This window comes from Eublepharis macularius, chromosome 10 (genome assembly GCF_028583425.1).
Source record: "Eublepharis macularius isolate TG4126 chromosome 10, MPM_Emac_v1.0, whole genome shotgun sequence".
Classification (NCBI taxonomy): domain Eukaryota; kingdom Metazoa; phylum Chordata; class Lepidosauria; order Squamata; family Eublepharidae; genus Eublepharis; species Eublepharis macularius.
In genome coordinates, this window is record NC_072799.1 from 85,842,980 (window position 1) to 85,870,938 (window position 27,959).

The following is a 27,959-nucleotide window of genomic DNA, read 5'->3' on the forward strand; positions in this document are numbered from 1 at the left end:
AATATGTTTCGTTCACCAGAAGCAGCTCCCATCAAAGAAAAGGCTGCAGCCCCCTATACCGATTCCAGGCTACTTTTGGTTGTAACGGAGTAAGACCTCCACCTCTCTGGAACAGTCATCTCGGGAACCATCTTTTCCTTCCCTCTCTGCAACGTCCAAGAAAAGTTTCTCCGTGGACGCTTTCTCTTCTTCCCCTGGAGGTACGAAACTTTCTCATTTGTAAGATGGACAGCCGTCTTAGTTTGCCTGCAGCAACAGAAAAAAGCAAGAATCCAGTAGCACCCACGAGACTCATAAAATTTGTGGTAGGGGAGGAGCTTTCGCGACTCACCGCTCACTTCTTCAGCAAGAGTCCAGTAGCGTTTATAAGACTCACAAAATGTGTAGTAGGGGATGAGCTTTCGTGACTCATAGCTCTCATACCACAAATTTTGTTACATAGGTGCTCCTGGACTCTTGCTCTTTTCTACTCATTTTTTTTTTAAGTTGAGATTTTAAATCCAATGCGTATCATCTCCGCCCAAGGCACCCCTTTTGATACGGGACTGGATTCCACCTTGTCCCAAACGCGGCCCCGGAGAGAGGCTCAACTCCCCCTCGCCTCAGCCGCTCACGTACGACTTACAGGACAGGACCACGTCAGACCAAATCGACTCCCCTGTGATTTGCCAGCCGCCGCCCAATCAGAATGCCTCTTTCATGAGCCAATGGCGTGCCGTAAAGATAGGCCAATCAGGAAAATGCAAAGCCAACCAGCCAGTCAGTTTTGAGTATCTCGTTGCCGGGGTGGTCGGAGGCAGATTCTCCTGCGGGTGAACGCGGCGTGCCGGCTCTGTAAACTGGCAGAGGCTCGACGCAGGAAAAGGAGGGGGGAGAGAACGGAGCAGGTGGGTGCGGGCGCGCGGTTTGGGTCTGCCGATCCCCCGATTTCTTCCGCCATCAGCAGTTTCCATAGCAACAGACAGGCCTCCTCAGTGTCCCCTTTCTGGCGAATTGTCGCTGCGTGTCTGCCATATTGGTACCAAAGGCTGTGATACAGGAGCGCGCGCGGGCGTGTGTGAGAGAGAGTCTTCTTCTTTTCCTACCGCCTTCCACTTTTCCTAACATTATTGACTTTTCCAGAGCATCTTGTCTTATGATGTGACCAAAGTATGATAGCCTCAGTTTTATCATTTTAGCTTCTGGGGAGAATTCAGGCTTGATTGGATCCGGAACCCGTTTATTGGTCTTTTTGGCCGTCCAGGATATCTGTAAAACTCCTCCAACACCGCTTTTTGTCTTTTCGGCCATCCAAGGTACCCGTGAAACTCTCCTCCAACACCCCATTGCAAATGAATCAATTCTCTTCCTGTCAGCATTTTTTGTTGTCCAACTCTCACATCCATACATAGTAATGGAGAATTTCTTTCTCTACTCTTCTGACCTTAAGAGAGAGAGAGAGAGAGAGAGAGAGAGAGAGAGAGAGAGAGAGAGTGATGTGCCATCAAGTCGCCTTCAACCCATGGCGACCTTATGAAGGAGAGACCTCCAAAACATCATGTCATTAACAGACTTGCTCAGATCCTGCAAACTGGAGGACGTGGCTTCTTTCAATGAGTCAAGCCATCTTCTTTTAGGTCTTCCTCTTTTCCTTCTGCTTTCCACTTTTCTTAGTGTTATTGTCTTTTCCTGAGAATCTTGTCTTCTCGTGATGTGACCAAAGTACGATATCCTCAGTTTTGTCGTTTTAGCATCTAGGGAGAATTCATGTTTGATGTGATCTGTTTGTCTTTTTGGCTGTCCATGGTATCTGCAAAACTCTCCTCCAGCACACCATTTCAACTATAGTTTAGCAATTCCAGAATATCACCAGCCCATACCTGAAGGCTGGCAACCTTACTTCACCCTGAAATATCTATTGGTGCATATGTCAGCTGGTTTTAAGAATAATCATTCACTTCTTAATTTTGAATGCTAGACTGTGACTGCATTGTGCCTGTAAATATGTACTGAAACTATGGCTAGTCAGATCTAAAAGATGGGTTATTATTAATTTAATACAGTGAAAATTATCTGAAGCCACACAATGGACACAAGGATTAATCTCTTAAGGCATCCTGCAGTGTATGAAGGTATGTGCCGTCAAGTTGCCTCCGACCTATGGCAACCCTATGAATGAAAGACCTCCCAAACGTCCTATCATTAACAGACTTGCTCAGATCCTGCAAATTGGATGACATGCCTTCTTTTACTAAGTCAAGCCATCTCATATTAGGTCTTCCTCTTTTCCTACTGCTTTCCATTTTTCCTAGTACTATTTTTCCAGAGAGTCTTGTCTTCTCATGATGTGACCAAAGTACAATAGCCTCAGTTTTGTCATTTTAGCTTCTAGGGAGAATCCAGGCTTGATTTGATCTAGAACCCATTTATTGATCTTTTTGCAGGGTATTTGCAAAACTCTCCCCTAGCACTACACTTCAAATGAATCAACTTTCTTCCTGTCAGCTTTCCTCACTGTACGACTCTCACATCCATACATAGTAATGGGGAATACTATAGTGTGGATTATCTTGCTCTTGGTCCCCAGTGACACATCCTTATCCTTAAGGATCTTTTCTAGTTCCTTCATGGCTGCCCTTCCAAGTCTCAGCCGCCTTTCGATTTTTGGTTGCAGTTTCTCCTTTGGTTCATGATTGATCCAAAGAATAGAAATTTTTTAACGATTTCAATTTCTTGACAACCTGAAAATTATGTAATTCCTCAGTAATCATTACTTTTGTATTCTTGATGTTCAGCTGTAATCCTGCTTTGGCACTTAGTCCTTTAGCCTTCATCTGTAGTCAGTCCCAAGTTGTCACTATTTCTACCAGTAATGTGGTGTTATTTTCATATCTCAAATTTTTTATGTTCCTTCCACCAGTTTTCAGCCCAGATTCTTATGGATATAGGTTGAACAGATAGGGAGATAATATACATCCTTGTCTGACAACTTTATCTATTGGAAACCATTCTGTTTCCCCATATTCTGTCCTAACAGTAGCCTCTTGTCCAGAATACAGGTTGTCCATCAAAACAATCAGATGTTGTGGCACACCTATTTATTTTAACACCATCCACAGCTTTTCATGACCCACACAGTCGAAAGCTTTGCTGTAATCTATAAAACACCCCCTGATTTTGTTCTGAAATTCTCTGCTATGCTCCAGTAACCATTGTAAATTTGCAGTGTGATCTCTAGTGCCTCTTCCTTTTCTGAATCCAGCTCGAATATCTGGCCTTCCTTGTTCCATATATAGTAAGAGTCTTTGTTGAAAAATTTTGAGCATCACTTTACTTGTTTGGGAAATTAACACGATGGTCCAATAGTTGCATCCTCTTTGATATCCCCCATTTCAGCCATATTGATGCTTTAATGGCTGCCCACAGTGATATGGGATCACTTAGAGGCTGGAGCCAAGGCTGTTTTTGCAGAGAGGTGTGAGGCGCACAATCCAAATATGCTTTCACCACATTCCAAGACATAAAAGAACCACTGAAATTATTTGATAGACCATTCAGTAGTAAATACAGGTGTTTCTTATCCACACAATTCTGGAATGCTTTGGGGTCACGTTGCATATTACATGTTTCTTTTTTATTTTAAAGGATTTCTGGAACAACAAATAAGAGCAAAGGGGAAACAAATCTGTAGATAATTGCATATGATTTTTCCCCACCGTTGTTCTTTACAGAATGAACATCTACTGAATTACACAGTTTGGATTTCATGTTGTTTCCTAAGAGGAAATGCTTTCAGCTGGAAACATAGCTGTCAGAATTAAAGTTTCTAGTTCTCTTGAAGCAGAAGATATTACTCCTGACAACAAGTTCTTGTTTTGCCAGTTGCTTCCATATGCTCAGACATGCCAAGGTTACTAAGCCTAAGAAAGGAAAAAACCTAGGTTTTGTATCATATCCTGTGATGTTGTGTACATTTTTAACTTGAATATAGTTAACAATAGGTAATAGATACAATTCCCAGAACGAATGATATGGTGTTTTGTAACATATATTCCTCTTTTTTTCTGAATTAATTTTGATTATGGAGTTGTGCGTTAATTATCGCCAACTGATAGTTTCAACAGATATATTTTTGCATCTGCTCTTCTGTCAGTGTGGACACAGTGCTAGGGTTGCCAACTCCGGGTAAGGAAATACTTGGAGATTTTGGGGGTTTGAAGAGGGGCAATTGCTCAGCAAAGTATAATGCCATAGCATCCGCCTGCTGAAGCAGCCATTTTCTCCAGGAACAACCTCTGTTATTTGGAGATCTGTTGTAATTCTTTGAAATTTCCAGGCCCCATCTGGAAGTTGGCAACCAAAGTGGTGACATTCATAACAGTCATTTGAACATCTTCCCTACAGATCTGCATGAAGTTACATGCTTCCTGTGAACATGCTAAACACAGTCACGCAGTCAGCTTCTTGCGTATTCTGTTTGTGACAGTTCCATGCAGATCTAACCAATTATGCCAGAAAATCTACCTTTACTTTAAAACATCGCTTTTTTAAAAACTACATTCTGCATGAGGGTTTTTGAAACTGTTGCTTGAATTTTTTCAGAACTCAGCAGAATTCTTTTGGTACCAGGTAGCTGCTATGTCCCAATAAGAAGATCAAATATACACAATTATCAAGATGAAGACCTGGATTACATGGAAATGAATCCAGATTTTAACTTTAATTTCTTTATTTGTTTATATTGTTATAAAAATGAATACTGACCCTTGGAAATAGAGAAAGTCATCTTCTAAGTATTCTTCTTGGCTTAATTTATGTGGCTTTCCTTCCATTAATGTTTTTGACTTTGTTGATCATACCCTCCTTCATCTAAAGTAGTGGTTCTCAAACTTTAGCAATCCAAGAAGGACCCCCATTTTTTAAGATTTTGCAGACACCTGCCCCTCAGCCCAAGTCTCTCCTTCTCACTCATCACTGCTAATGGTATTCTGGACAACTCTTTTTCAAAGTATGCATAACAAGACAAATGCATGCTTTGCAGAGGCCTCAATACAGTAAGAACTTTATCAGCTATAGGGTTGCCAGCCCTCAGCTGTCAATCCCTGGAAGACTTAGGGGTAAGGTTGCCAGCCAGTGACTGGCAACTGATGGGAGACTGGGAGTCAGGGATATCATAGAATCATAGAGTTGGAAGGGGCCATACAGACCATCTAGTCCAACCCCTCTTCCCAGTGCAGGATATGAGGGGCACTCTGTCGGCGCAATGGCATTATGTCACAGAGAAAACTCGGAAGTGATGAGATGCGTCTTTTGGAAGTGCCAGAAACTAGACTTCCTGGTGATTCCTAGGGAAGCATCACGTCACTTCCACGCTTTCCCCTGAAGTGATGTCACATGGTTGCGCCGATGGTGTTTCTTTACTTTTCTCCCACCACCTGCCAGAGCAGTAGCAAGCAACAGGAGTCAGGGAGTGGGAGATCTCCTTTCCCTCAGCAGGTAACTGGCAACTGTGGAGGGGACAGAGACTCGCCTGAATGGCATCCCACAAAGCCTACCATTAATGTTTTCGACTTTGTTGATCATACCCTCCATCTAAAGTAGTGGTTCTCATCATTGCCAGCTGTGTAACTGGAATATTTTTGGGGAAATGCTATTGTATCCAGCAACATGTTAATGCTACTTCCAGTTATGCAGCTGGAAATGATGTCACACTTTCCCCCACCTTTCTTTTTCCAACTAGTCCATTGAGACCTGCTGTAGTGTAGTGATTAGTTGGCTGAGTTGCGAATCAGCACTCTGCTAGTTCGATTCCCACTACTGCTATGAACTCTGCAGGTGGCCTTGGATAAGCCACTCCTCTCAGCCACAGCTGTATTGTGGGGATGATAATAACACTGACTTTGCTCACTGCTCTGGGTGAGGCATTAATTTGTCCAGAAGGGCAGTATATAAGCACATTGCTGTTGTTGTTGTTGTTAATGCCAGTGGGGAATAGGGATACTTTGTGGGGGAAGTTGCCTGCCCAAAAGAGGCAAATGGCATCCCTAGGGACATTTTAAACAAGTTTAAGTAAAATTCTCTCCTATGTTATCTTCAAAGGAACGCTGTGAGACAGGTCAGGTTATTTTTTTCTCATGCACTTTAAAATTATGACTCACATATATTTTGTGGGTTCTTTCCTATATGCAAAAAGATCTTTTGACAAGGTTTATCTCAAAGATATAGTAACTGTACTGATAAGAATTATTTTAATTGTTCCATCGAAGTACTCAATTCCTAGGTTTAAAATTATGCTTCATTCCTTACAGTAGATTTGGTAACTGGCATCCTTTGAAGTGAAATATATATCTAGATATATAGATTTACACACACATACAAATCTTCCTTTTTCTCAAATTAAAAAAAATAATTTTTTGGCCAATTGCATTTCCTGTTTTCTTACAAATTGTAATTATAGCTATATAATTTTACCCCCTCATAAATATTTATTAGTGCCAATCACAATGTATTTTTACTGTCAGTGTAAACATCAAAAACATTTAATCAAATCCTGCTTGATATACTTATATAAACATCAAGTTAAAGATTGTTAGAAGTAGGTCACACTAGAGGAACTGAATGTGTAATAGGTGTCAGTTGGTAGCTTTATTATATCTCTGTAGTTTTTACCCCCTACAAATTATGCCCTAGAATGGAAAATGTATGGCAATTATATTTTTTTCTTTCATATTAAAAGTTTATTAATTTTCCTTTAAATTTATTTGCAGAATATGATGTATTTTGCCATTTTTTTTGAAACTATAGGTTGATACATTTTGATTATTATTTTCATTTATTCAGGTATGCTGTACATGTGTTGGCGATGACTCTGCAGGAGATTTTTCAGACAGCAGCCAATTTGTATGCTGAGAAGAGAGCAGTATGCTTTGATGAGTGCAACGATAAGATTCCTGCTTCCTACACATACAAGACGGTTACCACCCTAGCCGCAGAACTAACAGATTTTTTGAGGAAAAAGTGTTACCTCACTGAAAGTTTTGTGATAGGCCTTTACTGCTCTCCAGGAGTAGATCTGCCTTCTTGGATTATAGGGTATGGTTATAGAATGGTATATGTGATGTTGTTCAGAAGCATAGAGAATATTCCTGCCATTAAGCTCAAGTTAAAATACATTTCACAATATTTATCTGTTTGTATCACTATGTTGGTTGGTAGGTGAGTGGGGTTTTTTTTCCTAATGTTGCAACTGTTTCCTGGTGGATTTTGTTACTTTAGATAACTGTGTTCTCAATTTCTTTGGCCAGAATCTAAAGAGAGTTTATATGCACTCAAGGCTTTGTGCATGTCCAGTGATTTTTTAAAAACTTTTTTTCTATGGTGTGGAGCACCCCATGACTTGTTTCAGACTGCTTGCTTTGTTCTTGGGAAATAGCTCCTCTTTGAAAAACACAAGTCTACAGCTTCCTTGTGTTCAGGGCTTTTGGGGGGCGGGGGGCGGGAAGAGGTGGTGGAACTCAGTGGGTTGCCAGCACAAGGGGCAGCTCCTGGCAGGAGGTGGTGCCCCTGGTACCACATGTGTGTGCACAGAGTGCACACACACTCCCAGGACCGCACAATAACATCACTTTGGGTCAGCTGTAACAAGGGGGAAGTTTTTAAAGTTTAAATCGCCCTTGGCAAAAATGGTCACATGGCCGGTGGCCCCACCCCCTGATCTCCAGACAGAGGGGAGTTTAGATTGCCCTCCGTGCCATGTGCAGAGGGCAATCTAAACTCTCCTCTGTCTGGAGATCAGGGGGCGTGGCCACCAGCCATGTGACCATTTTCAAGAGGTGCTGGAACTCCGTTCTGTGTTCCTGCTGAAAAAAAGCCCTGCTTGTGTTAATGGGTAGTCATTAAGGCCGTGATCACTTACATAACAGTGTGCAGTTAAAACAGTATTGCACATTCCTCTTATTTTGCCACTTTTTGAGATATTAGTACCTTTACATCTGAATTTCTTTGAGGGACAGAAGTATTACTCCTGCCATTTGTAATTCCAGATGGGTTGCACTATCAGTCTGTATCAGCAAAATTAACTGGAGTCCAGTGGCACTTTAAAGATTAACAAAGTTTAATCTGGCAGAAGCATTTTGTGAGTTAGAGCTCAGCTTCATCAGATGCACTGAAATGTATACTCACTAAATGAAAGAAAGGCATCAGGAAGGAGGTGGTGGGGGAGAAATGTTACAGAGATAGGCCAGTTTAAAACACTACCCAATACAAAGAAAAATCGGTTCATTCCGAGTAGGTGAGGCCACTCCCAACTTTTTTTGAAACATAGTTACATAGTGTTGGGAGATCTAATAATAGGTATCTCCCTCCAGTGTCAATTTTAGATTGACCTGTGTAGTTGACTGATGTAATACCAATAAAACAATCCAGCTAGTTAATTCTTCACTTGTCCCAAAAAACCCCTCATGAAGATTTTTTTCAAAATTTTATTTTGCGGAACAGGCATACCAGAGATAGTGTTGCAGTAGTATCAAGTTATTTTTATCCCAGTTGATGCCTTTTTATTAGAGAAGTGATTCAATTAGATGTCATCTGGTTTCACAAAACAATGAAAATGATATGACTATGTTTTTGGCATTTACTGATGCATTGTTCCATATTTCTATGCACATTCTCTTTGCATGCTTTATGAATGTCATGCACAAAGATCTTCTGCTTTTTAGTCAGCAACAGAAACCTTAAAGAAGGCTCATGTTTATCATTTATGTTATGTTATCAAAACCCATCTGCAGTATTTTTGGCAGGGAATACCCGTAAAAATGTAGATTAAACCCACAACTGCATCAGAATCATGAAAGTAAGCTAGGGTTGCCAGCAACTTGAGGAAAAAATGCCCCTCCTCTTTAACAGAGGCTTAGAGGGTGATGTTATTTACCTCCTGTAATGGACCCCCCCCCCCCACTACCCCATATTGAGGCTGATTTTCACCACCAAAATCCAAGTTTGCTTGCTTTGACTGTACAACCTCAAGTAGCATGTTTCTGTTTATGGTTGTAAGTTCTTTTTGTCCCACTCTGGCTCATTCCGCACATGTTGGATAATGCACTTTCAATGCACTTTATCAATCGTTTGAGGTGGATTTTTTGTTCCACACAAAAAAAAATCTGTTCCAAATGATCTATAAAGAGTATTGGATGTGCATTATCCAACGTGTGCAGAATCACTCCCTGATAAACAGTTATATTTCTGACTTTTTAGCCCAGGCCAGAAACTTGATGGGGGAATGTATGAAATGATACTGGAGGCTGAATAACTCTCAAAAGAAACAGCAACTTTATTGAACAGGCAGAAATGGCATAAGGGCAGTCAGGGGATGAAATTGCGGAAGTAAAATTTGTTGGTAGAACACAACACTTTAAAAGTAACGGGCAAAACAGTTTTCCTGCAGCTTAGTTTCAATGTTTACAATCCTTCAGAGTGAGAGGTGTTTGGTTTAAGACTTAGGTTGCAGCAACAATGTTTATACGCAGAGTTCCCTTTTACAACTCAACTGTTTTCCCTTTACACCAGTCCTGGGGTCCTCCACAGAGCCAAACCCCTTTCTCTAGACACTGGGCAGGTCCTAAGAAGAATTAACTCTTTCCTTTGGCTGGAATGAGAGTCTACTACCCAATTCCCTCTGAGCCAAGAACATACACACCCAGTTTTATTGTGGCTGTGTAAATAGGTTTCAGCTTGTGCTGTCTTTTAAATGTTTGGCTCTTGAGAATAATGTTATTTAGCTAAATGAAATACTTAATTTTGTTAGAATTCTCCAAGTGCCAGCTGCTTATTCTCCTATTGATCCGGATGCCCTGCCAACTCTGTCTGCTTATGTTATGAAAAAGTGCAACTTCCAATATGTCCTTGTGGAAAATGACAAACTTGATGTAAGTGCAATGTTAACTAAGATATTTGCAAGTTGTGTTAATGAACTTTTCAAGTAAACAGCTCAATCCATTTTTTTTAAGCTTTGAGGAAAGACTCACTGTATTCAATGGGAAATATTCCCAAAAAAGTATGTTTAGGACCACTGCCTAATTTGTTTTAAATTCTGATTCCTTTAGTTATTAACCTCAAGTCTGTTTGCTGTTTTACAGTGTTAGCTTTGCAGACATGCATAGTAATCACTGCCACATATACAAAATTTGTCAGCCCCATCTTATTAGTATTAGAGAGAAAAGAATAATAATTATTTATTTATATGTACCCTAATTTTCTCCCCAATGGAAACTCCAAGAAGTTTATATTGGTCTTCTAGAATGTATGCATATAACATTGGAACAAAGGTTTTCATTCTCTTTTTCAGAAATTCAAAGTCACATTTGGACATTTGTTCTGCCATAATTTCCTTGAAATACAGAACATTGGTTTAGTTCTTTTCCAAAGGAACAGCAGTAATATTGATGTAAATCTCCTGGCTGATCATGAAAGTGTTAAAAATGAAAGGCCTGCAGTCGCAAGTTGGTGCGACACAAATATCTTGGACTGGAATGAGACAAAGCAATCCAAAGAGCTGTTGGACGTCAGAGAAACCTCCTCCTTAGCCTATGTAATGCACACATCGGGAACAACGGGGATTCCCAAAATTGTTCGAGTGCCCCATAGATGCATAGTACCAAATATTCTTCATCTCCGGTAAGTGTCTTTCTTTCATAGGTTTCTGTTGCATGAAAGTGAACAGTCAGAGGCTGGCTTGTTATTTTATCTAAAATTGGAAAAGCTGCATACGGAGATTATATGAAACACATACCATTTTCACAGATGTACAGTCTAGGATTGCCAGGTCCCCCTGGCCCCCCAGTGGGAGATGTGGGACCCAGCTCCTACCTTGTACTTTTCCCTTTCCCAGCCATGTGGGTCATGGGCTACCTTGGGAGTGCTCCCACGCTCTCCAGGGGGCCGAATCTGGCCCAAATCAGGCCGCTGCGGAGGGCAGCAGCACTTCCACACTACATAGCGGCCTGATTTGGGCTGAATTGGGCCTGAATCAGCCTGAATCTGACCGCTGCAGAGCACAGGAGTGCTCCCACGCCCCGCAGCAGCCCAATTCAGGCTGAATCCGGCCATAATCGGGCCGAATCGGGCTGCTGTGGCACATGGGAGTGCGCTGTGCCACCCATGGCCGTGCCCCTGGAGGCGTAATCCCCCCTGCTGGCCAGGTAAGCGGGGACAGTGGGTGGAAGTGGGGGATCCCCTGCCCCTGGCGGGGGAGTGGCATCCCTAGTACAGTCGGAATTAGACAGATCCCAGTGTGTTGTAGTGGATAGATTCAGACCCTGATTCTAATACTGCTCATGTATGAAACTCATTGGTTGACCTTGAGTCAATCATTCTCAGCCTAACCTGTCTCACAGAGTTGTTGTGAGAATAATGGGTGGGGAGAACCATACATGCTGTCCTGAGTTCTTTGGAGGAAGGGTAAAATAGAAATGTATTAAGTAGATAGGTAAAATTTTAACTGGACTGAGTTTTCACAAAAACTCATCTCACGTTATCTAATTTAAACTGTAAAGTAGTGTCTCTAGAAAACAGCCCACTTCATACATGAAGAACTGTCTCCTCCTCCTATATTAAAGAGTCTGTAATATAAATTGACATCCCAGATTCTGCTCTGTGTTCCATCAGGAAGGGAGGCTAGACCAGAGCAGGGCATTGTCACTGGCAGCCCACAGTTTATGGAACTTCTGTCTCAGGAAGCCCTCCCTCCCATACCTTCTTGCCTGGCCTCCTGGAAACAACCAAAATATGTTCCCTTCCTGAAGGCTTTTAATGGTTTCATCCCTTGGCTGTTTTTAGTTTACATTATGCTGATTGGTTTGTTGTTCTCTGCTTTCTGCTAGTTTTAGGGATTGTTCCTGTTGCATGTTTAGGAGCTGTTTTCTTTGTTTCTATTATTTAATTTTGATTGCTGCTCTGTTTTATTTTAAGTTCATTAAATTACTGCTATTGATACTATGTTTTAAGTTCTATAAATTACTGCTGGTTTTATTTTTTTGAGTAAATGTTTCTTCTGATGATTTCACTGAACTGTATTTTTAGCTGCCTTGAGGGCTAATTTTGTTCAGCAAAGAGAGGAACTATAAGTGTTCTTCACTAAGGGCCAAACTACACAAATGAGTTTTATCTTTTGAGACGTTTTACCGTCTGTTTCTGGCCTGAGGGTTGTTTTATGGGTATTTTTAAGGCTATTACAGGATTGTTTTATGCTGTTTTTCTGTCTCTGGCTTGTTTTTAACGGCTTGCTTTGTATGTTGATAGTTTGTTGCTATTATGATCATGGTATTGTTTTCACTTCTAAGCCACCTCAAGCTGATCTCTGGAGAGGCAGCCTATAAATTCCATAAACTTATTATGTATCTGTGATTGGCTCTTCCAGTGTGTTACATGTCTCTTCACTTAAATGCTGTGTGTGAACCTCTACTTTCAAGTACGTTCCCAGCTTATTGCCAGAGAGCAGTTCTTCCGCAACATAAAACAGCCTGCAGGTGGATTATTCTGAAGACAAAAGTGAAATGGCTCAGCGTTTTAGGAGCTTTTGGAGCCCTACTGATACCAAGTAGGGCACCACCAAGTATTTGGTCATAATAATATTCAGTATAATAAACCTGCATAATTTGAACCGTATCCCGGGTTTGCTTCCATTTTAACAAATCCTACTGCCTTTTAGTGAACTTTGACATTGTTTCTGCTCTGACAACATTCATATGCTCACATTTCTTTTAATATTATTACAGAGGTGAAGTATTGGTCATTTTTGGTTATAGTGGGAGAGTACAAGAATGTAGGATAAATGGTTTCTTTGTGGGAGTCCCAGAGACATGTGGCCTTTTAAAAATAAATCACAAAGCAATAATTAGGGAAGATGCCTTGATCTTTTCTCTGGTGCATTGGTTTTGTTTTACTGCCTTTTATGGCAGAGGAAGCTGGGAGAGGCCACAGAGACTTGTCATGCCTGAAAGAATGCAAAGAAATGCAAAAGAAAGAACGCAAATGCACCCTGGACATTCTCTTTCATCAGGCTGGGCCACGTGTGCATCTTTGTTGCTTGATTTAGCTAGATCTTGTGCCGCAGACAGAAATACTTCCAGTGCATGTGTATTCACATAATCAGTTACTACTGTGCAAACCAGCTCTTAGAAGAATAGAAATTTAGTTCCCTTTTTCGTAGATATTTCGGCAAGTGAGCCAATAGCCAGAGCCTGCTGTTTAAGAAGTAAATATCTATTTGATTTTGAAGACAGGCAAACTTGGCATGTTTCTGCAACACTGAATCTTTTTAAAACAACCCTGATCATGGATTGAATATACTGAGCTTTTTCCTTCACTCTCACCCAGTTCTGTATATTGCTCCAAACCCAATCATATGCTGCGTTTGTCCATGCAGGTCACATCACCAGCATATCCTTTTGGGGGTCAAGGGGGGCCCCATTCTCCCATTTTCACCAGTGGAAAAGCTGATTGGATCCAATCCAAATTTTGATATTTGGTCTCTTTTAGGGTTACTAGTCTGCCCCCTACCACCACTTGGCTGATGGAGGGGAAAGCATGGGGAATAGGCCCAGGAGCTCTGGAGCACACATGAGCGTGTTCCAGAGCTCTTCCTTGTGTTGGGGATGATGTCATTCCTGGCACAACAAGGAAGAGCTCCAGAGTGAGCACATGCTTTGCTCACGTGAGAGTTAGGTTTCCCCCATGTGCCCCCATGATACCCCCCCCCCATCCCCTGGGTTGAGCTCCAGGGAACATGGCAACCCTAGTATCTTCCCTTGCTGGGTTTCTTTACTTATTTTACCAGAATGCTATTGGTATAATTCCAATAGAATTTCAGAACCATATACCTTCAAGCCATTTAGGTTGTAAAACACTGTTCTTTTTTCCCACTTGAATATAAGGGTTCCTGTGACATTTGCACAGGTTTATACTCCAGAATATGTGTAATGATTAAGGTGTGCAATGTCTGTGCTTTTCTTTAGAGATCTCTTTCAAATTACCCCAGATGATGTCGTTTTCATGGCCTCTCCATTGACATTTGATCCATCTGTAGTCGAGCTATTTGTTACTCTGGCAAGTGGAGCTTCTCTGCTTATTGTACCTCACCTGACTAAAATGATGCCTCAGGAGCTGTCTGAGGCTCTCTTTCAACGCCACAAAGTATCTGTATTACAGGTAAGATATGGTGTGTGTGTGGGGGGGGGGGAAGATATCTGATCATCCAGCTAACTTAGTGTTTGCTGTGAATGTTGCTTCTGTGTAAAACTGGACTGCAGTGACCACCAAGCTGTGCAGTGATCTCCCTCCCTATGCTGCTTTGGGGTTTTACCTTGATGACTGCCACCTGAATTGGTGAACTTATCCCCACTGGGTGTGAGGTGATGTAAAAGTTCTTTCTGTGGGACTAAATACACGATAGCCAGTTCTCCCATGCAATTTGTCATTTCATTCTGCAGTCACAAGTGATGGCCATGCAGGCAAGAACCATCCATTAGGCCCCATTCTGATATTTAAAGTATCAACGGTCAAAAGACTGTGGTCTTGTGACAGAAGATTAGGCATCCATAATCTACTTTTACTCCTTTTACTGATAAATCTCCTAATCAGGGCTTTTTTTTCTGGGAAAAGAGGTGGTGGAACTCAGTGGGTTGCCCTCGGAGAAAATGGTCATATGGCTGTTGGCCCCGCCCCCTGATCTCCAGACAGAGGGGAGTTGAGATTGCCCTCCAGGCCACCGAGTGACACGCCGTTCAATCTAAACTCCCCTCTGTCTGGAGATCAGGGGGCGGGGCCACCAGCCATGGGACCATTTTCAAGAGGTTCTGGAACTCCGTTCCCCCACGTTCCAGCTGAAAAAAAGCCCTGCTCCAATTTTACCCTTGCTATTGATAGATGTTTTTTCACTGGTATAGTGCTGTGTCCAGATGATGCAACTTAACAAATGGGTTTTAACTGCTTAAGACTTTTTATCAAGGAGCTTTAATCAGATTAAAGGAAAGGAAAGGCATCCACACCCCTTCTCCACATGGGCACATATGTCCATGTGTGCAGGAGACTTGCTTGCTAAGTCTTCACTCTTAAAAAAGAGAGAGAGAGAAGTAAAGGTTGGATTATGCATTTTGGCTCTCTGAACATGAAGGTTTCTGCATAAGCTGTCAGTGTCTTCCCTTGTGAGTGGGGTGAACCCATCCATGCTTCTTCCATCCTCGGAAGGGGCTCTTTTGCCCAAATAAATATTGAATCAAGTCTAATATATTTTATTTCAAAAGTCACATTACAAAAGTTGTCTAAAACACATTCTGCAGTCATCTAAAGGGGCTTACTATGAACAACTTTTAAAATTGTTTTAATGTACAAGCTCGGGTCACAAATAAGCCTTGGATGTTTGAACTTTCATGCTTTAGTAACCCAAGTTAATCCCATCACTAGGAAAAGGAGTGGGAAGAATATGCATTAGTTGTGCTTTTAAAAATAGGATACAAGGTGTAATTTTTAACACCAGTGGAAGTAGATAGTTGCAGGTGAGTAGCTGTGTTGGTCTGCAGTAGTCCAGTAACATCTTAAAGATCAACAAGATTTTCAGGATATAAGCCTTTGAGAGTCAAGCTCCCTTCATCAGATACTAGTAGGAATGGAGATCCCTGAACCTTTATATCCAAGTCAGAAGGTGGGTTGCAAAGAAGGGAATCAGGATGCATTTCCTACCCCCAAATATCTTGTTAGTCTTTAAGGTGCTGCTGGACTCAGATCTCAAGGAAAGAGGAGTAATTTTCCTACCCAAGGGCAGAGTTTCTGGAGATTATTTCCATTGTAGCAAATTCCTTTTGTTCCTCCTTAGTTGGGCTGCTGCTGCTGTTTGTCAGTGCAAGCAAATAACTTCTCTGAGTATCTTAACCCACAGTATGAAAGCCTGTGCTTCATATCCCTGGCCAGGTGCTGGATTTGCCAAAAGATCTAATAAAGAAAGCTTGTGTGATTGCCCAGCAACCATACAATTTTTGCCACTGGTTTCCCCTTCTATCCACTTCTGACTGTTTCTCAGCCCAGCCAGTGTTGTTGCTGTCACCATCACCACTGAACTTAAAGTGGTAGAAGCAGAATGAACAGACTAGATTTTGCCCACAGGATGCCAATCTCTGCTATATGTAGGCATTCTATATGTACCAGGCTATTATTTTTTGCAATGTGTATAGGCTACACCAACTCTTCTGAGAAGATTTGGAGCTCAGCGCATCAAGTCAACTGTGCTATCTGCCAGTACATCGCTGCGAGTCTTAGCTCTTGGTGGAGAAGCATTTCCTGGCCTGAATGTACTGAGAAGCTGGAAAGGAAAAGGAAACAAAACACATGTGTTTAATATCTATGGCATTACAGAAGTCTCTTGCTGGGCCACATGCTACAGGATTCCTGAAGCATTGTTTAGTTCTGATCATCGGTAGGAAATGTCACTCTTTTATCTACTGCTTGTGCACTTTACTTGATAAATAAATGATAAAAGGCTTCAGTCCTCTGCAGGTGGAACAACCCTGGTGTACTTCTGTGGATGTTTAGTATGAAGAACAATTTCATAGCTAAGCCTCTTTGCCTTGTGACTAACACAGCCTGGAAAGGAGCTGTCCTATTGTGAATAGTGTTAGAGCAGTATTATTGTGAGATTTGGTTTTTAATCTAAGTAACAGTTCAGTTGCAGACATGTTTGGGTTGTTTGTTCCTTGCCCTTTGCTTCTCTTTCTCCTCCTGATTTTTAGATTTGATTCCTGTGTACCATTGGGAACCCCATTATCTGGAACAAGAGTTGAAGTTAAAGATTCCAGCGGTTCTGCTATTCTGGAAGGCGAAGGTCAAGTATTTATAGGTGATTTTCTGTTTAATGATTCTAATTATGGAATTAGCTGCCACTGGCTTAGGTGGCTTTAAAAGACTATTAGACAAATACATGGAGGAGAGATCTGTCAATGAACATTAGTTGTGTTAGCTAAATGGAACCTCCATATTTAGAGGAAGTATGCCAGTCACTGAAGGCAGCATAAATAACAGGACAGAGTTGGTGCATTACTATCTGATTTTCAGCCATTTTTCTCGTTTCCGCAGGTAGCTTTCTGGTCTATGTTATGTGAGGTCACAGTAGCACTGACCTACCACTTGATTTCCTTTTGTGCAGGAGGTGAAGAACGTGTCTGTTTCCTTAACGATGAAGTAATTCTGCCTGCAGGCACAATGAGAGCAACTGGAGACTTTGTCAGAGTTAAGGAGGGTGAAATGTTTTTCTTGGGGAGGAAGGACAATCAGATTAAGCGTCACGGCAAGCGACTCAATATTGAATACGTCCAGCAGGTAATATAATAAGTAAGAATATTATTTGCAGAGTTCTGAAGTAGTCTGAGAGTCTGCTTTGGATCATGAAGTGTTTGGAGAACTGATTCCTCTTGGCTTCAGTCATGAAGGTTCCTTGGATAGAATCACTGAGATCTCTGCAGGGGAAATGGGTCTCTCTTGGATGCAGTGGTTTTGTGTGCATCAGACCACACCTCCTCATGTTCTGTCTGCACTCTTGCAAGCAAGGGGCAGAGGAATGATGAGACCAAACGGGTGATATAAAATGGGTTAAAAAAAGACTGGGTAGATTAACTAGGAAGGGGTATCGGGGATTAGAAGCAGTACATTAGGAATCAATTAGAGAGAAGGGAGCTGGAAAGAGAATTTAAGCACTGGCAATGTATGGGTATCTTCTGTCTCAGCTTATGTTTCCAGGAGTTAAAATGTTCTTGTTGTGAACAGAAATAATTACATGAGATGAGATGAATCATCAGTTGACAGCCAGTGTGATGAGGTGTCAGAGTCAGACTGGGGAGACCCAGATTTTGCTTTTTACTCTGCCGCAGAGCTCTCTGAGTGATCTTGGGCAAGTCTCTGTGTCAACCTCATCTACCTTGCAATTTTGCTATGAATGGAGGAGGGGAGAATGACATATGCCACCCTGAGCTTCTTGGAGGGAAGGCAGGATTTTTGAAAAATGCACAGGAGCCACTTGCCTTCTGATGCCGAACCCCAGTAGAGAGATCAAGTGCAGGATGCAAGATGGGCCACTCTGTTCCCCTGCCCGCTTTCTCCTGGCCTGGAGATCCCACTCCAACAGCTTTCAGGGGTTAAGGTTTATGTTTGTACTGCCCTTAACCATTGTTAACATTAGCCAGGGCAACCCTCCTTATCAGGGCTTCCTAGTGATTGAGAGTGTTTATGTCTACACTTTGCTGCTGTTGTGTAGTTACTTGTGGTGATCATTCCTGCTTAGTAAAGTGGAAAAAATAGGGAGGGATTTCGGCTCTGTTTCCTTGCAGAAAACAGAGTTGTGCTGAGAAATCCTGGTTTTTTTGTTTTTTAATTTTTTTTAAAAAACCAAACCAGTAAGGGCCAAGGGCTGTGCATGCATGCAAATGTGGGCTGCAGAGAACAGTATCCAGGCATGAGGCCTTAGCCGGCTAGGGCTGAACGTTAGACTGAAGGGAAGCAAGCAGCCCAAGGAGGGAATATGTAGGCCTTGGTAGGCATATGCCTTCATATACACCATCTGTGTCTAATTTTCTTCTCTGGGATTCTTTAGGCTCCAAGGGGATCTGACTATGAGGGGGAAAGCGAAATTAGCCCTGGTGGATGTGTGTATGTTGGAAGCCAGTTCCTTCTCCTCCCCACCCCCCACCCCACCCCCCGCCTCCATATCATAACACAAACCTCTATAATGACTTCAAGAGCCGAGAGAGAAAGAGGACATGCTTAATCTACCTGCCCCGTGGGCAAGGACTCAAAGGCCACATTGATGCCCAGAGTCACAGTAGCTTCCGCCCTGAAGTGAAGGGAGCTCCTCCATCCTCACTTCTCCTTCCAAAGCCATGGCCGGAGCCAGACTGCCAATGCAGGTCTTGTGCTCAAGCTGGTAAGCGGGGGGAGGGGGTGCTGTTGGTCTCTCTGGCCCCAGCTCTCTGCTTAAACACGTGCCTGTTCCTAATGCCGGTAACAGTGTCTTCAGTAAAACGTCTAGGTCCTATGGTATATCAACCTCATGTAATCCTGAGCACTCATTTTTCAGCACAGTCATTCATTTTCCTGGCTACTAACTGATGTTTGAATTATAAAAGGAGGAAGGAGTTGAGGAAAATACAGATGTGGACTTCCCACCCTCTTGTTTATTGCTTCGGAGTTGGGACTTCTTCAGTTCTTGTGAGAGGAATGGTTTTATTTTGCAGCTTGCAGAAGGCCACGGTCAAGTGGAAGCCTGCGCTGTGGTCTGGTCTCAACAAGAAAAATTACTTCTCTTTGTTGTGCCCAAAGGCAGTTTCAGAGGAGATCTTTTCCGAGAACTCCAGGAGCGTCTCCCTAGCTGTGCCGTCCCAGATGAGCTTTTGCCGATTGACACTCTGCCATTGACATCACACGGTAAAAAGAAGTACTTTTAAAAACAATGCCTCTTTTGGTTTATAAAATGTATGGTCCACTTTTCGCTAATATTATTTTATTATTGCTTATTTTAATAATTCTGTGACATCAGACCAACACAACCATCAAGTGGGCATGCCATAACAGAAGAAAATGGAGAAAGCGATTGAGTTTGTCCCCTGGGGAGCCCCTGTGGGGAGCCTGCTCAGAACGACCAGCAGGAGACACGTGTCTCTCGTGCTTAACCGCTACAGGGGAGGCTAAGTGTGCGGGGGTGGGGTTAGTGAATCAACACAAATGGAAGCTGCTTGAGATATTCCCGGGGGCCTGCAAGCAAAAGGTGGGGGGGGGGTTGATTTTCCTTTTCTGCAGAACGATACATTCCCATACAATATTTCAAGTGGTTTTGGAAGTCATTCTAAAGAAGTTTGCTCTGCAGGGCATGGGAAAGGTCAGGGAGAAACCCTGTCCAAAAGCTCGGTCCTCGTAATGGGTATCTGCATTGTGGCCCTGACAGCTGATGTAAGCACTGTTCTTGTGCTCAGGCCTTGGTGTTAAACTGTTGGTGTAAGCTGTCACTGTGCTCTGTACACAAATCTGTCTTTATTTTAGTCTGCACTAATAAACCAGCAGAAGGCAAAGGTAGGAGTTCCAAATTTGAGGTGCCCCCAGACCAATGGCCAACAAGGGATTTTTACCCTCCTTTCCCTGCAATTAGGGCTCATATCCTATCGCTGCAGGCATGTCCCTCTTTCCATGTGCAGATCTGTTTGACAGGATTTAACTCTTAAGTAACTGCATTTTAATGAATTTGAATATACAAATTATCTATAGATTCTTTGGGCATAGCTTTGTTTTCATGAAAGTAAGTGAAGTTATAGCAAAATTTCACATGCCTAAAAACAAGAGAATCTGACCTCAGGATTGAAGCAAATAAACTGAATGCTAAATTCTGAGATCCCATGTAAACTTTTTTAATTTTATTTTTCAATTTTGTACTAAAGGCAAAATTGATGTGCCTGAGCTGAACAAGATCTACATCAGCCATCTGAATTCCAGAAAGAGTGAAGGGAAGCTGAATAAGAAAGAAGAATTGTGGGAGAGACTACAGTGGTTCTGGAAGGTAGTGTTTTAAGGTGCATCTTCATCTTATTAGTCGGCTTGTCATAGGTACTTTGAATCAGGATGGAGAATGTAGGCTCAGTATTCTTGCCTGATAGAAATTTCATCCATTCTTCCATTCATTTGACATTTCAATAAAGTTCTGTGCAGCAGTTGTATGGAAATTATTTGTTTTTCAAAAGCTGAAATTAGACATTAAAATGGAAGCAGGAAATGCAAACAAGGTGAATTATGCCAAAGTTTTTGGAATATTGCTTCGTGTGCTAAATAAGTTTTTGATATTTGCCTTTCTTACACTAATTTGGGCACAGATGTTTTAAATAACTCTTCTCAGCAATCCTGTTATGTCTAAGGTACTCATTTTTTTATGAAGTGAACATCGCAAAGAAATGGACCAGATTTCCCCATCCTATTCTTGTGTGGTTACATGCATCCCCTTCTGGCACGGGGATTTGGCTCTAATGTAGCATAAAAATCTCTGTCAATTCTTGGTGCTGGCATTCCCTGTCAAATATTCAAGTTATACATGCTCTTTGGCTGCAGAAGGGTATGCCTGGCAGGGTAGAATGTAAGAGAGAAAAAAGAACTGTCTGGGAAGGAAATGTGCACCTTAGTCATTGTGCAAGAGAAATGGGACAATAACAATCTCCTGGCTTGTCCATCCGAGTGAGAAAATATCAATGAACTGCTATACCTTAGAAGCGCCCTTGTTATTAAAAAGGTTTCTAAAAATGACTTCATCACAAAAGCCAGGCCCCAGTTCTGAGCGGGTTATCTGTAGTCTGTTCCTGAGTCTTTGGTTTTCTGTTGCTGTGTAGATTAATATCCTGCTTGGAGGGGCAGTTGTGGCATAATTATGTTTCTGTGTTTATTTCATTTTCATCCCACTTTCCTCCTAAGAGCCTAGGATGGCATATCTCCTCTCCTCTCCTCAGTTTTCTTCTCACCCATGAGTTAGGTTAGGCTGAGAATGATTGGCCCAAGATCAACCAGTGAGTTTAAAAGCTGATCAACAGTTTGACCTTTGTTCCCCCCAGTCACGCACACACTGGCACTCTGAAGTATGGGTGTTACATGCATTTGTTTCTTCTCATCTTCCCTAGTCTATTTTGAATCTTCCTGAAGAGTCTAGCAGCATTTCAAAAGATTCATTGTTTTTGAACAGTGGTGGCGATTCTTTAAAGTCAGTACACCTCCATGATGAAATTGAAAATATGGTTGGCAAGGCCATCCCTGGCCTCTTGGAAGTTATTCTCAGTCGTTCCATTGATGAAGTCTACAATCACGTCCTAAAAACAGCTTTTCCCAGAAAGGATAAAAAATTAAGCTGCATCAGTTCTATGAAAAGAAAACGAAGAGACTGTAGTAGAGAGGAGCCAGGTATGAAGTATGTAGAGCCAAAAGCTGGAGGGTCCCAAAAAAGTGGACTAGACACTGTTGGGTTTGTTGCAGTGAGCCGTGGAAATCGATTGTTGTTTACAGATGAATGCCTGAAGAACCAGCATAATACAGCAATTCAGCTGGGAGAACTGATTCCTTCTTCACCTGCTGTAAGTGAAGACAGAGGGAATAAAATTTTGAAGCATAATGAAACAATTGCCAGCAGTGCCAATACAACAGAAGATGATTCTGTGCAACAAATTCACCTACAAGAGAACCCTGAAAGAACTGCTGAAAAGTTGACATTACATGTAAGGTGGAAGTCAGACTTGGGCAAGTGTGTAGATGCATCTCCACTCGTTGTAATACCAGTCAATGATGAGTTACCCGCTTCTGTATACATTGGATCTCATTCTCATGTGATTCAAGCAGTTGACCTGTATTCCGGAAAACTGAAGTGGGAGAGAGACCTTGAAGATCGTATTGAGTCCTCTGCCTGTGTGTCTGCATGTGGAAACTTCATCATTGTGGGTATGAATGTAAACTTTGTTTTTCTCTGATGTTCTAAATAAAATTTGCTGAGCAGCTAAGCCTTTTTCAAGGACAATCCACTGTATATACTCCTTTTCTATCTAAAACTGCGTGACTGTTAATAAATCTGTACCATGGGGTAGCACATTTTAACGTATGAATGTAGCATATGCATCGAGACAAGTTTACAGTTATCAGCTGCCGAAGTTTTGTTTATCCTGGACCCAAAATACCAGTGTCAGAATTTTATAATCCTGAGATTCTGTGATTTGGATCATATATAGGAGCCAGAGGAGAACTCCTTTGCTCTTTCCCCTCCTTACACTGTGCGTGCAGCTGCTGGTCAGCATCCTGGGACTACATCTTGGCATCTCAGTTGCTACTAAAACATCATCTACGATGTTAGGAAAGGAGGTGGAAAGGCTCTGTCTGCCTGTCCACCTGCTGGTTGGGTCCTTGCTTTCCACAGCAACAACTGCAGCCACAGCAAGGTGCAGTTGCAATGGAAGTGGGTAGGAAGCCATGTAAATGGAGGGGCTGTGCTTTGGGGCTAACGGGGAAGGTCTGGGAATTGTGAGTGATTAGAGAGTCCTCTGCAAAATGAGTCCCCCCCGCCCCCTTCAAGAATTTTCTTGTGTAAATTACTGGGCCCTTTGAGCCTGGGGGATTTTACCCATCTATAATTCACACCACTGGATTGTGAATTGACTTCAGATGCTTGGATATGTTTTAAGAGTCTTAAGTATTAAACATTTATGCTTTGCATTTCTTGCAGTTGTTACAATGCATACCCAAATATTTCTGTTTTCTGCAGGGTGTTATAATGGGCTAGTATATGTACTCAGAAACAGTAATGGGGAAATACACTGGACATTTGCAACAGAAGACGCTGTGAAAAGTTCTGCAGTGGTGGATCCTTCCACAGGGCTGCTCTTTATTGGATCTCATGACCAGCATGTATATGCTCTAGATATTTATGTAAGTAGTTGTAGAGCATACAAGAACTAATGTTTTTTCGGCTAAACATTAGGAAGAACTTCCTGACAGAGCAGTCCCTCAGTAGAACAGGCTTCCTCGGGAAGTGGACTCGCCGCCTTTGGAGGTTTTTAAACAGAGGCTAGATGGCAATCTGACAGCAGTGCTGATTCTGTGAACCTGGGCAGATCATGAGAGGGAGGGCAGGAAGGGTTACATCAGTGCTTAGTTCTTGTGGCCCCTTCTTATATGCCTAGGCCTATCGCCACTTTGGGGTCAGGTAGCAATTTTCTTCTGGCCAGTTTGGCTAGGGATCCTGGTGGTGTTTTGCCATCTTCTAGGCATGGAGCAGGGGTCACTGAGGGTGTGAGAGGGTAGTTCTGAATTTCCTGCATTGTGCAGGGGGTTGGACTAGATGACTTTGGAGGACCTTTCCAACCCTATGATTCTATGAACTACCAAAATGCCGCCTTGAATGAATCCCTGTTTTCCTTCAGAGTTGTTCCACTGATTTAATTTGAACTCACTTCCCGTTAAAGGGGCTTAGAACTGCAGTTTTTATTGTTGATAATTAAAGCTGGTTCTATAACAAACTAATTACTATAGGGCACCAGATTTTGCCACATTAGTGGTAACACCAAACAAAACTTTGTCATGGTGCTGTTTTTCAGCTGAGTTTAGCACATCTCTCCATTTACCCTTTTCTATTTGGAATGTATATAGCAGAATTATGCTGCTGTATCATAGTGGTTAAGTGATTGGGTTGCAAATCAGCACTCTGCTGGTTCAAATCCCACTAGCACCATGAACTCAGCAGGTAGCCTTGGGTAAGCCACTTCTCTCATCCCCAACTCCACAGCTGTAACACTAACTTGGTTCACCACTAAGTGGGTGAGCTAATCTATCTAGAAGAGAGGTACATAAACGCAGTTATTATTACTATGATTATTATTACGCGCCATGATTTCTTCCTAAATATGATGTTTAAAAAAAAAACTGGAGTGGGTATCTTTAGCCTGAAGACTTATCCAATGTATGACTGTACTGATTTGCAAAGCTTTGAAAATAACATCCTGTGCTTTAATTTTCAAGCAGAGACATAACCTTGTGTTTACCTTTCGGCATATTGACAGAAGGAGGAGTGTGTCTGGAAGTTACACAGCGAAGCCGGAGCTGTATTTTCCTCCCCTCACTTAAATCTGTTGCCACACCACCTATATATTGCTACACTTGGAGGGCTGTTGCTAGCAGTAAACCCCGTATGTACCTTTCTTGCTGTATATGGTCCAGAAATGTGTAATGAACAAGATTTTCAAAGAACTCTATAAGAAGAAGAGGGGTTGCAGAACTAGGTTGGGGGACAGCATCATGGGGTTCACTAGGTAAGAGGCCATGAAGATCCCACCTAACTCTGGCTTGATGTGAGCCCTTCAGAACTCTTGCCTGGTCAGCATACATCAAGTCCCTCCAAATCTATCAACAGAACACATAGAGTAAACAAAAACCTGAGAATTTATTAGTTATCTGTTTTAGAACTATGTAGCTTGTAGAGTGCTGTGGCAAGATCTGGGCTTTTGCACCAGTCTCTATATTTGCAGTACAAGAGAAAAATCCCTGAACTTTTTATGCAACTTCTGACTTTGCATGATGTGAGCCCATGTCAGACAGCCCTTGCAGGAAAGGTGGCATTAGAATCAAACTGTGAAACTGAATGGAGATCCACACCTCTCGTTCACTTTCATTGTGTTTGCCTGGAGTATAACAGCATGCTCACTTTCACCTCCTAGTCTCAGTGACAAATTATATACCCCCTCTCCACATGAATCCCAGCAAATCCAACAACATTTCTCAAATACGAAAGGGCAGGCAGTACATTGAAAACTATGTTTTCAGGAATTCACTTTTTGCATGCTGTTCTGTTTGGAGGTGTACCATTTGATGATACCACATACAAGATGCAGCAAAGCAGGGTCAGTAATCAAACAAAAATATAAACTATATGCTGATGGATCTAATGAATCTTTCCTGCCCATATTTCCAGGAAATGTGAATGTAGGCAAAATTGTTAAAGTGACCTCAGTGCAAGAACAGCAGGATTTTAATCCAGCAGCACCTTAGAGACCAACAAGATTTTCAGAGTGTAAACTCAAGAGTCAGAGCTCCCTTCTTCAGACACAAATAGGAATAGATCCCTGAGCCTTTATATCTCAGTCAAAGGTGGGTGGGGTGTTACAAGGGAGGGCTTCAGGCTGTACAATGCAACTTGATTAAAGCAGAAGGGAGGGCTTCAGGCTGTACAATGCAACTTGATTAAAGCAGAAATTAGCATCTGTAGTGAGATAAGAATCTTAAATCTCTTTTCAACCTGGGGGTGGGGGGGTGTCCATTGAATTTGTGAATAAACTCCATTTCAGCAGTCTCACATTGTAATCTCCATTTCAGCAATCTCATTTTTAATCTCAGGTTGTATGCTGTTTTCCTGCAGATCCACCTAAACTAACTTCAGTGCAAGAACGGCTCCTCCCACAGAAAACCCATTGCTTTCCTGCTTTTTAAAGGGAAAACTTAGTCATTCTCCCAGTAATAATAGTTCCAGATCTTTGCTCAGGTGCTAGTTTAGTTCTTTAGTCTGAGTCCTGGGGGGTCCTAAACAATACGTTTGGTACACATTCGCAGGTTATGGGCAATACCATCTGGAAATACGTTTGTGGAAAACCTGTCTTTTCGTCACCCCATTGCAACAAGGACTACGTGTGTGTAGGATGTGTAAACGGAGATTTGTATTGCTTTAGCCACTTCGGACAAAAGGTAAAAATAACCTCTCTTGTTTCTGATCTACAGAGAATGTACAGCAGCTGACATATTTTCTTTTGTCCTGTGTGAAACATTGTGAAATTACCAGTGGTGATTTTGTTCCATCAGGCTTTGCTTATATTTTATAAAATTAATTGTAAGGAGAGAGAAAAATTGATACTTTATGTCATCAGTTTGTTCCTAATGTTAAATAGATGTATGTTTTGGCAGCACTGCTGCCAAATGATATATTATCTTCTTAATTTTGTTTTGTAGGTTTGGCAGTTTTCCACTAATGGACCAATTTTTTCATCTCCATGTATTTCAAGTTTTGTTAGAGAAGTATTCTTTGGCTCCCATGACCACTTTACTTACTGCTGTAATATGGAAGGTAATTTAATGTGGAAATTTGAAGCCACATCAACTGTGTATGCAACACCATTTGTTTTCCATAGTCATGACTTGGAGGATAAAGCACTTCTGGCAGTAATATCTACAGATGGCAGAATATGGATCTTGAATGCTAAAACTGGTGTGGTAGAAGGTTCAGGGAAACTTCCAGGAGAAGTGTTCTCTTCTCCTGTTGTATGGGGAACTAAGCTCGTTGTTGGCTGTAGAAATAACTATGTTTATTGCTTTGATTTATGTTTATCAAAAAACAAGACTGCCTAAAATTTGCAGGGGACAATTGCCCTTTCAGACTGTTTTTTCTCTATGTTTGAGCTTCAGTTATTCAAACACAGAACATGCTGTTGTGTTTAGAAAAGTAAATACAGATAGCAGCATCGAAGCAAAGGTTTTATTATCAGTCGAAACAAACAATATGATCTACATATCTTTTTATCCTGGGTGCTTAGAATTAAATGGCCATCAAGTTGTTTGTGCCTGTTATGTAGATCCTTGTGAATCCTTCACAAAGCATATTAAACATCATTATCACTAGCTAATATGTATTAGCTAATTAAGAGCATAATCTGTATGTACTGTGTTAGTTGCCAAAATATATTCACTAACACACTTTCAAAGCTGGAATATAATTTTTCTAGACAAATGGTTAAAACTAATGTGATGCTGAATTAACTAATCCATAATCACTTGGTTGCAGCAAAAATGGTTTGGGCTTGTTACTGAGAAGTGGCATCAACTCCCAAAAGTAAACCGATATCTTTCCCAGATATTTGATCTATTCATTTCAGTAACTTCAGGCGAAGAATTCTTGTAATCATGAGAGTTTATATAAACAATAAATTAAAATAGAAATATTTAAGATATTTTGATAGTTCCAAATATTAGGTAGAAATCTCTGCCTGCCTATGTAATTTGGGGTTTTTTTCCTATATCGCTTGTTTTACTAATGGCATATTTATGGCTTGTTGAAGAATTGTGCACATTGCACGTATGAACTTTTAAAGGTAACATCTACCTCCCAAAGTGTTTGTCAGTATTACTTGCTGAACAGGATCTCAATCTTGGCATTTGACATTTGTGGGCTGAGTTAATGAGTGGATGTCATAACGTTCAACTGATATTTTTCCAGATTAAATAAAATAATTTAATATTGTTTGTTAGTACAGAAATATGTTGCACTGTAATTTTTCACATATTGCTGATAAGCGAAGATGAAGTTGCAAGTCTTGATTAAAATATCCCTGTCATCACTATGATCTTTTTATAGAAATGAATGAATGAAAAAAAATAAAAAGAACTTCCATGGCTTTATA

General features: G+C 41.5%; 1 protein-coding gene across 1 annotated transcript; it reads left to right on the forward strand.

The window, feature by feature from the left end:
- The first annotated feature begins 798 nt into the window (after window positions 1–798).
- Window positions 799–27,942, forward strand: AASDH (aminoadipate-semialdehyde dehydrogenase). Its single transcript, XM_054989871.1, has 15 exons — window positions 799–887; window positions 6,820–7,071; window positions 9,782–9,902; window positions 10,322–10,650; window positions 13,989–14,181; window positions 16,200–16,441; window positions 16,755–16,861; window positions 17,168–17,340; window positions 19,248–19,437; window positions 20,442–20,560; window positions 21,663–22,470; window positions 23,285–23,448; window positions 24,579–24,704; window positions 26,122–26,253; window positions 26,515–27,942. Exons 2-15 carry the CDS (start codon window positions 6,842–6,844, stop codon window positions 26,908–26,910), a joined length of 3,330 nt encoding a protein of 1,109 aa, XP_054845846.1. The 5' UTR covers window positions 799–887; window positions 6,820–6,841; the 3' UTR covers window positions 26,911–27,942.
- The last annotated feature ends 17 nt before the right edge of the window (window positions 27,943–27,959 follow it).